General features: G+C 39.2%; 4 protein-coding genes across 6 annotated transcripts; 3 read left to right on the top strand and 1 right to left on the bottom strand.

The window, feature by feature from the left end:
• Nucleotides 1-160: 160 nt before the first annotated feature.
• Brca2 (BRCA2, DNA repair associated) lies at nt 161-3,339 on the top strand. Its single transcript, XM_018105306.3, has 3 exons — nt 161-1,094; nt 1,243-1,302; nt 1,365-3,339. The coding sequence occupies exons 1-3, from the start codon at nt 254-256 to the stop codon at nt 3,290-3,292; spliced, it is 2,829 nt and encodes a 942-aa protein (XP_017960795.1). The 5' UTR covers nt 161-253; the 3' UTR covers nt 3,293-3,339.
• LOC108654192 (small integral membrane protein 14) lies at nt 3,253-5,785 on the top strand. Of its 3 annotated transcripts, none has more exons than XM_089261911.1 (4): nt 3,253-3,440; nt 5,024-5,141; nt 5,221-5,266; nt 5,321-5,785. In XM_089261911.1, the coding sequence occupies exons 2-4, from the start codon at nt 5,070-5,072 to the stop codon at nt 5,527-5,529; spliced, it is 327 nt and encodes a 108-aa protein (XP_089118037.1). In that variant the 5' UTR covers nt 3,253-3,440; nt 5,024-5,069; the 3' UTR covers nt 5,530-5,785. The 3 variants fall into 3 exon arrangements, with proteins under 3 accessions (XP_089118037.1, XP_017960800.1, XP_089118038.1); XM_018105311.3 differs by lacking the exon at nt 3,253-3,440 and adding an exon at nt 4,741-4,904; XM_089261912.1 differs by lacking the exon at nt 3,253-3,440 and adding an exon at nt 4,768-4,904 and having other exon boundaries at nt 5,027-5,141.
• Nucleotides 5,786-5,909: 124 nt separating this feature from the next.
• Nucleotides 5,910-8,046, bottom strand: LOC108655171 (zinc finger CCHC domain-containing protein 8 homolog). The gene is made up of 4 exons (XM_018106902.3): nt 7,811-8,046; nt 7,081-7,731; nt 6,902-7,021; nt 5,910-6,843 (listed from the first exon to the last, which is right to left on the bottom strand). Exons 1-4 carry the CDS (start codon nt 7,973-7,975, stop codon nt 6,166-6,168), a joined length of 1,614 nt encoding a protein of 537 aa, XP_017962391.1. The 5' UTR covers nt 7,976-8,046; the 3' UTR covers nt 5,910-6,165.
• Nucleotides 8,047-8,245: 199 nt separating this feature from the next.
• Nucleotides 8,246-10,667, top strand: LOC108652750 (uncharacterized). Its single transcript, XM_018102946.2, has 3 exons — nt 8,246-8,492; nt 8,551-8,809; nt 8,877-10,667. Exons 2-3 carry the CDS (start codon nt 8,582-8,584, stop codon nt 9,147-9,149), a joined length of 501 nt encoding a protein of 166 aa, XP_017958435.1. The 5' UTR covers nt 8,246-8,492; nt 8,551-8,581; the 3' UTR covers nt 9,150-10,667.
• The last annotated feature ends 387 nt before the right edge of the window (nt 10,668-11,054 follow it).

Here is an 11,054-nt window from a genome sequence, read left to right as displayed (position 1 = left end):
AAGTATATTTCATATATTTGCATCCCATTCATAACATGTATATATTATAATATCTATAAGTGTAATGTAAAGACGTAATATATACATTTTATGTATTATTGTTTACATTTTGGTATATAATAATTGAAAATAGTGGCAGCTCTAGCAAACGTAGGCGATAACAGTGAAAGGACTTATCGATTATTGCAATTTATAAACAAAGCGGCTTAAAATACGTCACCTGGAATTTCGGGCATGGATTTGCCTGTTGAATATGGCAGATGATGATGATGATGACGACTACAGCATTACTGCAAGTCCAACAGAATTAAGTGGCCATTGCTCATTACGCAAACAAAGAAGAAATCCTCACAACTACAATGCACCGGCCAAGCTGTCGACGGTAACACGAGGATCATTGCAATTTGATGATTGGGAATATGAAGCAGATCGCTTGGACTGTCTGCGCGCACAGCAAGAACCAGCACGAGTGCATCTCATACCAGCATCTCAAAATTTTACAACGTTGCAATCCATGTTAGAGCAACAAGATATGAACGACATAGAGGACGCTGAGCCAGAGAGAGATATAACAGAGACAGCAAACATTGCACAGCAGATACTGAGGGATTTCTGTGAATCTCCTACATACTTCGAAGACGATGATGAGCTGTTACTGGAGGACTACTCTCCCTGGTTTCGTTTTCGAGGCAAGAGAATCAAAACCTATGGAAAGGAACGATTAAAAACTAGTGCACCAGTTGTCACAGATGATGATGAGGATCGCTTGAGCTGCAGTTCCTCGGAGTTGTCCGTGCAAGAGGACTACAACACCCAAGTTCCCACAAGGACAAACTGTGCCTTCGATGCAAATAGCTCACAGAAAATCTGTGAGAATTTACTAAATCTGAGTGCATTTTTCAGCACTCAAAGCAATGCAAACAAATCGATTAATTTGCCCGACATGCAAATGGACTTGAAGAATTCTACAGTACTGGAAGCGAAAGACTTTGAAGACGAGGATGCTACTGGTATTCTGGAGGAAATGGGGTACTTTGTTGGCGGCACCGAGCAATGTAAATATCTTGAGGATAACTGTGATAGTAAAATAATAGGTAAGTCATATGCAAAGCGGTATTTTCAATGAGTTTTTGAATTTCCCGGTTTCCCGATTCCCGATTACTTTTTTACATACTAGAAGATCGAATACCCTAAAAATTTGATATCTGATCTTATGGTTACTATTAATTTTTCTTTTTGCAGATAATGCTGAATTTTCACTATTTAGAGATGAAACTGCAGGAAGAGTTGAGAAATTGCAAGGTAAATTTAAAATAAATAGCTCGCATTATAATTTAAAAATATATATATATAACATATTTTAGACACCAACTTATGTGAAGATAAGAATGTACACTCCAAAAAGACTCAGCTGGAAGCTGCTAAAGAAACTTCAGAAATTGAGCTGCTTGAGGAAATAGCCTTAAGTGAATGGCAGCCCATCGAAATTGAGAACTCAAGCATAAACGAAAAGCAAGGGAAGGATTGCAAAGAGCAAATGGAGATGGAGATGATTGCATTCAGCGAATGGCAACCTGTTGAGCTAATAGACAATCCAATAGAAATTCAAGAGGCACCACCAAAGGAAAAACCTAGCCACCTACATGAGATAAGTAAGATAGTAGAAGCTAAATGTCCAGTTGATAACTCAAGTAGTATTCAATTTCGCACTGCGTCTAATAAGGCAATGAAATTGACAGAGGAAATGAAAAGGAAAGCAGCTATGCTAATGGCTGATTTGGAAACAGTTGGCGAAGATCAAGTAGAAAGCGGTAACATGCTGAAGCAGGATCAGGCGGCTGCTCCGAAGAGAGACGAAGCAGCTACAGATTGTGAACTGCTCGCTGGGATCCCATTAAGTGAATGGCAGCCAATGGCCATACCAGACAGCAAAGAAACAGATGGACTCGACGCGAGTAATCAGTTGGATTTGATACCATTCAGCGAATGGCAGCCCATTGATATACCAGATGCTAGAGCAAATACGACCAAAGATCAGCAACAAAAAGAAGCGACTGACTGGGGAGCTAGTCATGCACAAAAAAAAGTAGAATGTAATCAAAATGGGATTCCAGAATATATTCAATTTCGAACTGCCTCGAATAGAGTTCTGACATTGACCAAGGAGATGGAACAGAAGGCAGCAATGCTGATGGCTGATTTGGAAGGTCTAAATACAGATCTAAATGAAGCAAAAAAAGATTCTTTGAGTACGATTCAAGAAAAGGCTGAAGCAGGATACTCTCAGACAAGAAGAAAAGGTGCTAATGATAATTTGCATGTTGAAATTTCAAATCCAGTTCAATTTCGTACTGCTTCGAATAAGGTTCTGGAATTAACAGACGAAATGATGCAGAAGGCAGCGATGCTGATGGCTGATTTGGAAACTGTGAACGACAATCCCCGAGCAGAGCAAAAGAAGGGCAAAACTACAGTTAATGATAGTTGTTCTCAGTCAGTAACTGAAGATGATGAGAATATTCAGCCAAATGTTTCAGAATGTATTCAATTTCATACTGCTTCGAACAAGGTGCTCAAATTAACTGAAGAGATGAGGCAGAAGGCAGCTATGCTAATGGCTGACTTGGAACTCAATCCAACAGAGGGAACGCAGGAACAGTTTCGTAACAGCTGCACAGTTAAAAACAAGTCGGTTGCTAGCCAACAAGCGATTAAGGAAGGAAGAGCGCCCAAATCGACAATTGAAACTATCGATGGCATCTACCCGCTTGACTCTGAAGTCAACCAGCCTAAATCAGCTGTCCCACTGGAAGAGAATCTACATACAGAAGACAGGCCTGATCTTATATATGAGACGCCGAAATGCACGACAGAGCTACAATCTTCATTAACCCAGCTAACGGAGCGTTCGCCTTTGGATAGAAAAACTAAGAGTTCGATAATAACACGTCGCAATCTCTTATCTCTCAATAAAAGACGAAAACAAAAGCGGAATTCCGAGAACAGCAATGCTGATGGTGGACATACGCCGATTAGAAGGTTTGCCTCAATGGCAGCAGCGACAAGCACACCAATGCCAAGCCACAGGGCAATCGATGTAAAGGAGAATGAGGACAGTCCACAACCCTCTGTGAGGGAGCGCAGCTGCTCGCAAGACTCGCCACGCGTCGAAAGGAAGCGTTTGTGCAAGCGTAAAAGTGAAGATGCACTTTCGCCCATCTATGCGCCCACGCACAAGACTCGTCGGCTCGGCTTAAGTCGCATTCGCAATAAGTCAACCCATGAAATTTGAATTGTAAATTCGCGCCAATAAAAGTAGTAAAACTAGTTATACACAAATTTTGCAGAGCTGGCAGTGAGATTTTTAAGTGCATTGCAGGGGCGCACGTTTACCAACACTACCATATGTGAGTTCCAGTCACTCATTCCAATTCCAATTGGTAAGAAAATAAATAGTGTAATCTGTTACAATAAACACAGCTTTAAAACTGTTACAAATTATAAATCTAATTTGAATGAGTAATAAATGATAATGTGTGAATAATAGTTCTACAATTAAGCAAAACACATTTAGTTTTAGTTGTTGCGGGCAGCAATAAACATATCTAATGCACTTTGTTTACTTCCCCGCTGCATAATTTCCATTGGAAGAGACCCAAATACGAATAGCAAAACAATCAAATATGCAAGTGACTTCATTATTTTGTTTTGCATAATGTCAAAATGCCAATCGGCTTGAAAATTACTACAAAAAACATACATACATATGTGTTTTAAGAAACATTCCAATTAAATTAGCTATGCTAATTACGCAAATGACCAAAACTACATGTTTGCGTGAGAGTCCAGTCACCTACTCTGGTTACACAAACAAACAATTGAATGTGTGAGAGTGTGTGTGTAAATATGTTTTCTTTTCTTACTCTATTAATTTCGCTTAGAGCTTTCTGCTTAAATTTGTAATCTTTAAATAATAGGCGTTTCTGTCCAAGGTCGATTTTGTGTATTGGAAGTAAAGCTTGGATGAGAACAATTCTCTTTCTGTTGCTGCGGCATATCAACACATGAATACGGTACATACAATAGATGTATGTATGTATGCATGTTTGTGTGTCACATATACAGTCATGAAGCTTGAAATTTTTGTTTAGGCTATTTAAAATGATGGCGTATTAACATCGGTTCTCTTGCTCTAAATCACCGACTTTATCAGAAAAGTACATACAGTGAAAACTTACTAAACTGAATATGCGTATATATGTATGTAGTATTTTGCAAAATATGTGTAATAATATGCGAATTTCCTTTGCATTTTAACAAAATAAAATAAAAATATTGAATTTTATATATTTAAATATGTTTGGGCCATATTATATCAAAATTAAAAAACAAAAATCGAATCGAACAAAAAAACAAATTTAAGGTTGCTTTTTCTTTCAAAACATAAAAAATCATCATATACGTAATAGCTACATATCAGATTTACTAGAAAACATTTTAAACACCTTTCAGGCAAAAATGAGTTTTAAATTTTTATACAAATTTTATTTAATTATTAAGAATCACTTTTAGACTTTAAACAACTTTCGGCGACTATAGAACAGTTCGTTGATAAAGCTTTTTACTGTAGGCACACACATACACTATAGTTTATTTATTTATTACCATGTACGCCACTGTAGTTATAGTACAGGCTCTCTACTATCTGAGAGTTACGTCTAATCATTTATACGCGTTTTGTTTCGCTTGCAATACAACAAAAACAAACTGAAGAGAAGGAGAAAACAGAAAATAACAATTCGTTTCAGTTGAGAACACTTTCAAATATGCTTTTGTGAATTGTACTATTCGATATTATTAACAGTTGTGTTTTGTACGCTTTGCCACTCTTATTACTTTGCCACGTCAGTTCGAAATTGTTAATAATAGTGCACAATATGATGCGACAAATATATACATATATTGTTACTCCTTGTACAATTAGTTGAATATAAAAACGCAATTCCATTTACATATCTTACAGAAGCATCGCCAAGCATAAAAGCAAGGGAAAAAGGGAATCTTTAATTATGGCTGACGAGTTTGATGGCTGCGAATGCATTTGGTCGCACGAATTGGCGATGCAACGGCTTATCAATTTTGTAAGTGGACAGCTGACTGTAGACTATGTAAATGTACATGTATGTATATGGATATTATTTATATTTGTATTATCAACAGATACGTCAGAATCAGAATGCCTGCACAGACACCGAGTGCATAGACGGTAAATTTTTATGGTAGACATTTAAGTAGAATCTAATCTAATCGTCTTCCGCAGTTAGCGGACGCACCTTGCATCCGGGCCAGGCGATGTCGGGGCGTGATTCTGGCAGCAGTTTCACCATTGCCATGGTGTTTATGCTGTTGGCCATGTTCATGTATATCGTGAACCCAAGCACTTGGCGTCAATTGACCAACACTAAGCCAAGTCGCCGGGACAACAATCCAGATGGAGCGCCGCCGCCGCAGCCACCGGCCATCAATTAAATGTGGAAAGCTGCATAAATGAATGAGAGCTTGCATTTTCATTTTCTTTCTGTTTAACCAAACTACACACATGCACACACGATTACATACATATATATGTATGTGCATATATATATATAAACATGCGCATATATAGACACACACAGAGGCCAACTCAGCCAGCATATATAACCTATGTGTATATATATATAATTATATGTATGTATCTATAGTGGAAGACAAAAAATAATAATAAACTAAATGCAATGAAATCAAATTGTGAATATTGATGTTATATGTATATATATATGTATATGCTGTATATGGTTTATATCTATTTGTATGTGTATATGTTCTGTTTTTGTGTGTGTCATTTAAATATTAATGTCCCCCTCTCTATATATCCGTCTATCGCTTTTAATCAATATCAAACTTTTGTACAAATCCTTACTGAATTACATACTATATACATACATGGATATAATTTCTCTATGTGCAACTTAAAATTGGTAAATAAATTTTGTCTGCACCTAAATTAAAATGGTGCAAAATACACTTGAAATAGTTAAAATGGTTTACATATGCTTATTGTTCGAACAATTTAAAAGCGACGTTTTACAATTTGTATTGCTATGTTTGAAAATGCTGGCTTATTGCTTAGTCCTCATTGTTTTGCAGCTCTTCCATTTTGCGCCGCACATTCTTTAACAATCCTTTCATTTGCTCATATTTGCCCGTGGAGTCGGGCAGATTCTCAAAGTTGATAACATCACTGACGCCCACCTTAAAGTTGTCGCCCACGGGCAGTTTGTCGTACACGGAGAACTTCAATATGGGCGTGCCCGCTATGGATGGAGCCTTAAAGATCGCAGTTTGACTAGAAGCGGCGGGCGTCGCTGGAATCTCTTGGGTTTTGTCATTTTCTTCTGCATCTGGAGTGGCATTTGTCTCAACTTCACTTGAGTTGAGGGAGGTATTCGATTCCAGTTGCTGTAAAAGTTTCGCCTGCTGCGCTTGCAGATCGTCCAACGTGGGCGACGGACTGCGATTGCTCGGCTCCTCTTTGGCCGGCGGCACAGTTTCGGTGGCGTCTGCAAAAGGCAAAGACGGTTGCTCTTCCGACTTCTCCAGCTCATCATCATCATCCAGATCCATATCGTGTTCTACGAGATTTGTGTCATTCTCACGTTCTTCGAGACTAGTATCATGTGGCGCCGGCAGATCTATCAATTTCTTGCGTTTATAGCCTTTTGTCACATTCTCGCCCAGCGACTTGATAAAGTTTTCCTTTAGCTGATGCTGCTGAAAGCGTGGCACGTTGTGATGCTGGTAATCCTGGAGAGAGAAACTATGTTTAGAATTCTGCTACTCATATAAATATGCCCATAATTACATCATAGAATTTGGCACCTGGATCCACATTGAAGCCAGGAAAGTCGATTATTTTATTGACATCATATTTAAAACTTTCCGATTCGCCTTCCTCTTGCTCTGGTGCCTGCACCTCGCTGCCCTGCAACGATAGACAATGGATTATTAAATATATCTAATCATTTATCAACTCTCACTTACATCCGCATTGAAGAGCGTTATGCCAGAGCTTTGAACCTTCGCCTCCTCCAGCCAGGCTGGCGGATAGCCCAGCACACGCATGCGGTAAAACATGAATGGCAACTCTCCGCGGCTAAAGCCCATGGCATGGCGCGTTTTACTGCTAATCTTTCCAGGTCGAATGTGCGCGAAACGTTGTTCCGTATCCACGTGATATCGCTCCACCTTCTTTTTGCGTGCCCGCTGAATGCGCGCCTGATTGCGCGGCCGTGTGCACTCACGCAGCGAATGATCTGTGCCGCCGCAATTAAAGCAAGCGGATTGCGCCTTAGGTCGAAAGCATTTGTTAACGTCATCCAGTTTTTGTTTTTTTCGTGCGAAGGTCTCCTCGTCGAGCACCTCACCATGGCAGCGCTTGTATGAAGGCACTTGGGCAGCATTTAACTTGCACGTCGGCGACGTGTCTATCATAAATAGATCACTGTCCGGTGCTGGAGATTTCGACTGCGAATGAACGCTAATCCTCTGCTCCGTTGTTTTGTACACAAATTTCTCCGAGGCAAAAGTCGACTGCAGCGCTTGGAGCAGACGCTCTTGCAGCCTGTCATATTCGTCCACATTTTTAAATTTCACTTCGAATACGAAGTCTTCTTCAATTGTATTTGAGTTATGCTGTAATACATTTACATTATCATTTATAAAATTAGCAATTTAGCAATTTGTTTTGTTTCTCTCTTTCGTTTTGCTGTACCTGGTCATTCGTTGCTTCGCCTGGTTCTTTAATTGGGGGTTGCTGCAAATTGGCGGCATTGTTTATCTCCTCTGAGGTGATTTCCTGCACTTCACCATCTTCCAAATCGCCCCCGCTCTCAATAGTTATTATTGAATCGTTAATTTCTATAACGCTTTCGTCCATTTCTACTTTAAATAAATAAATAGCCGATTACTATTGTTTTTCCAGTTCATGAATGCCAATTCACAGTACCAGGGATGGGTACACGCCAACTCGATGTAAGTATTTTTTGAGTACTCAGTCACGACATGTAACGAACATTTCAAGGCATCTAATTACATTTCTAATAATGAATAATTTTAAATTTGTTTTGCCTGGAAATGTTATACAGCTAACTTAATAGGCTTTGGATTGATACTTCGAGTATAAATAGGGCGCATTTAAAAAAGGTCTTTCAGTTCGTGTGTAGAGCTTTCAGTAATCATTTCGAAGCGACATATTCCGTAAAATAAATCGTGTTAACTTAGCAGCTAACGGCACTTTTCAACCGCACCTACTGAGTAGCTGTTTTTGCAATTGTTCTATTCTTTCTTGAATATTCGAACTGAAAAGAGCGACGAAGCGTTTTTCGTGAAAAACTTTAGCTTTTAAAGTTAAAAATATAATAAATAGGGAGAAAATATAAAAATCTATTGTATATGTAAGTAATTAACACATACTAGGGAAAATTATATTGAGCAACCATTTTTTTTTGTTAGTTTTGACTGCTCAAGCGATTTTTTTTTCGAGATGTCTTCTTCAAGCAAAGCTGACAAACCGGCGGCCAAAAAGAATATTCAACCTGTAATAAAGCCAAATATTGATGAATATATAAAATGCCCATATGACGCGAGTCATAGCTTAGTACCAGACCGCTTCGCCTGGCACCTAACTCGCTGTGCCCGCAATCATTACACCAGCGGCACTCTGTGCTGTCCGTTCAATTACACCCATATCATGAAGCCCAACTCATTGAATGTAAGTACGTACATGTGTTGCCCATAAATGCAAAAACTAAGTGAATTTCAAAAATACATATTTGCAGAATCATTTTAACTGTCCGAATCGTAACGACCTCGAACGCTATGTGTGTCCCGATGCATTGCTGCCGAATGAGCCGCGTCCGTCTAAAGTCGACTTGGTGGAGTGCTCCGAGAACTGGGATGATGAGCCACCGACACCTACTTACAATCCAAGGGAGTATTCAGAGAACAATCTTATTATACGCCAATTAGTTGGCGGAACAGCCTCTGAGCGGCGTCGTTTTCGCGATATGGAGCGCGTACGTTTTCGACGACTAATTCAAAACAGACGATAAAAAGAATGACATAAATGCATAGGCATACACACACCCACACACAAACACATACATTGCACACACACTTACATACGCACATACATTGCATAACTAACACACTTTTTCAACCAAGTTTTCAACACATGCATATTTGATTTTTCAACGACTCTTTGTGAGCAGTGCTGTAAAGCGCGCAGTTATTTGCAGTAATGGAAAACGCTAAAAGTTGCTTTTCGTTATAAATTTGAATGAATGATAAACAGCTGATCTAACACATTGAAATGTAAACTATTACGTTTTTCTTTGAAGCAAATAAAACTTTGAAATTCAAATATAATCAAATTTTACATATTTGCATTTATATACATATATTTAGTTTCATTCGATTGCTCGCCCGGCGACATGAAAGTATGTAAGACAGAATGTATTTGACTTCCGCAATTGAAATCGAGATATGTTTTAGTAAAACAAACAGAAATTTATTCAAATCATGCGAAATGCAAAGCAAGTGCTCTTTTGGATTGTATAAACCTTATATATGTATATGTTATAATAAAGAGCTGAAGACGTCATTTCTCTGATTGAGAATCTAGAGAAGCGTGCGACTGAATGCCAACGGAATAATCATTATTAATTCAACTTACAACTGGGGGAATTCTCGACAACAACAGCAACCACAGGAGTTTTGAGCGATAATCGAGAATTTGAATAAGCGTAAAGAGCGCTGAGCGAAAAAGAGGCGACATTTCGTGAATGCCAATTAGGCTTTTCATGCTGACTATTGCTCAACCATAAATAGTCCAACATCAGGTTGGACGACTTCATAAATTGTTAACTATGCAACAGCTCAGGTGTCGACTGCTGCTCCTGCTGGCCATCGCAGCCTGTGCACTGGCCACGCCCACACTGGAGAAATTTCAAGGAAAGGCAACGCTTGTACAGGAGCAACTTTCCAATCTGCCAGATCCAGTGCAGCTGCTAAGCCAACTGCCCGCCAAGTTAATCAATTCGAAGCCAGCGCTATTGCAGGAGAAGCTTTCCAATCTACCAGACCCAGTGCAGCTGCTAAGCCAACTGCCCGCCAAGCTGAAGTCGAAGCCAGTGTTTGTCAAGTCCCAAGGGAAGGTAATGCTCCTGCAAGAGAAACTGTCCAGTCTGCCAGATCCAGTGCAGCTTCTAAGCCAATTGCCCGCCAAGTTCGTCAAGCCCAAGCCGGTGTTCGTGAAGCCCGTCGTCGTGAAGCCCATTGTCGTGGTCAAGCCAGTAGTTGTTGGAGGTGCAGGCGCCGGAGGCGGAGGTGGCGGTGGCCATGGTCATGGTCATGGACATGGACATGGACATCATGGCTAATTTATATAAATGTTTAGAATTTGAAAATTAACGAAACGAAATGTGTAAATATTGAAAAAAAAAAGAAAATTACATTGTAAATGCTTTATAACATATCAAATTAATTTATTTTTCATAATTACGATATATTGTGCTAAATTTGACGAATTTCTTATTAAATAATCAAATTAGCTGATTTTTCAAGTCAAATTAAGGACATGCATACGTTTTTATAAAGTGAAATATTCGAGACCAACTCCGCCCAATAATACGTTTACAATGACCACGATTACGCCGACCTTGGTCATTGCTTCTTCTTCTGCAACCCTCTATAAAAAAAACTTTAATAAAACCGCATAATTTTAATAAATGGAGAAGCTGATATCTAAACCAATGGCAAATCAATAACAGCTCTTTTAGTTTTTTTCCCGCTAAGTTGCGCATCTCTGCCACTAGCTCTGTTAGTGATAGCCCGCTGTTTGGGAAAGTGAAAGGCTTTCGCCTTTCGCACTTGCCATGCTCAATAAGCGCATATCGATGTGCATAATGAATCGTCCTTGCTGAACATTTGGCTAATGACAGCCTTTGTGGGCCAAA

The sequence above is a fragment of the Drosophila navojoa genome, chromosome 5 (genome assembly GCF_054131105.1).
Source record: "Drosophila navojoa isolate 15081-1374.11 chromosome 5, UAZ_NAV_1.0, whole genome shotgun sequence".
NCBI classification, from domain to species: domain Eukaryota; kingdom Metazoa; phylum Arthropoda; class Insecta; order Diptera; family Drosophilidae; genus Drosophila; species Drosophila navojoa.
The sequence above is the reverse complement of the archived record's forward strand: the minus strand, read 5'-3'. Positions and strand labels throughout refer to the sequence as shown.

Bases quoted from the DNA above. Each gene is read 5' to 3' on its own strand.
- Brca2 (XM_018105306.3), top strand. From the start codon at position 254: ATGGCAGATGATGATGATGATGACGACTACAGCATTACTGCAAGTCCA. The intron at 1,095-1,242 runs GTAAGTCATATG...TTCTTTTTGCAG, and splicing joins CTGTGATAGTAAAATAATAG to ATAATGCTGAATTTTCACTA. The intron at 1,303-1,364 runs GTAAATTTAAAA...AACATATTTTAG, and splicing joins AAGAGTTGAGAAATTGCAAG to ACACCAACTTATGTGAAGAT.
- LOC108654192 (XM_089261911.1), top strand. From the start codon at position 5,070: ATGGCTGACGAGTTTGATGGCTGCGAATGCATTTGGTCGCACGAATTG. The intron at 5,142-5,220 runs GTAAGTGGACAG...TATTATCAACAG, and splicing joins TGCAACGGCTTATCAATTTT to ATACGTCAGAATCAGAATGC. The intron at 5,267-5,320 runs GTAAATTTTTAT...CGTCTTCCGCAG, and splicing joins AGACACCGAGTGCATAGACG to TTAGCGGACGCACCTTGCAT.
- LOC108652750 (XM_018102946.2), top strand. From the start codon at position 8,582: ATGTCTTCTTCAAGCAAAGCTGACAAACCGGCGGCCAAAAAGAATATT. The intron at 8,810-8,876 runs GTAAGTACGTAC...ACATATTTGCAG, and splicing joins TGAAGCCCAACTCATTGAAT to AATCATTTTAACTGTCCGAA.
- LOC108655171 (XM_018106902.3), bottom strand. From the start codon at position 7,975: ATGGACGAAAGCGTTATAGAAATTAACGATTCAATAATAACTATTGAG. The intron at 7,732-7,810 runs GTACAGCAAAAC...AATGTATTACAG, and splicing joins GCGAAGCAACGAATGACCAG to CATAACTCAAATACAATTGA. The intron at 6,844-6,901 runs GTAATTATGGGC...TTCTCTCTCCAG, and splicing joins CAGGTGCCAAATTCTATGAT to GATTACCAGCATCACAACGT.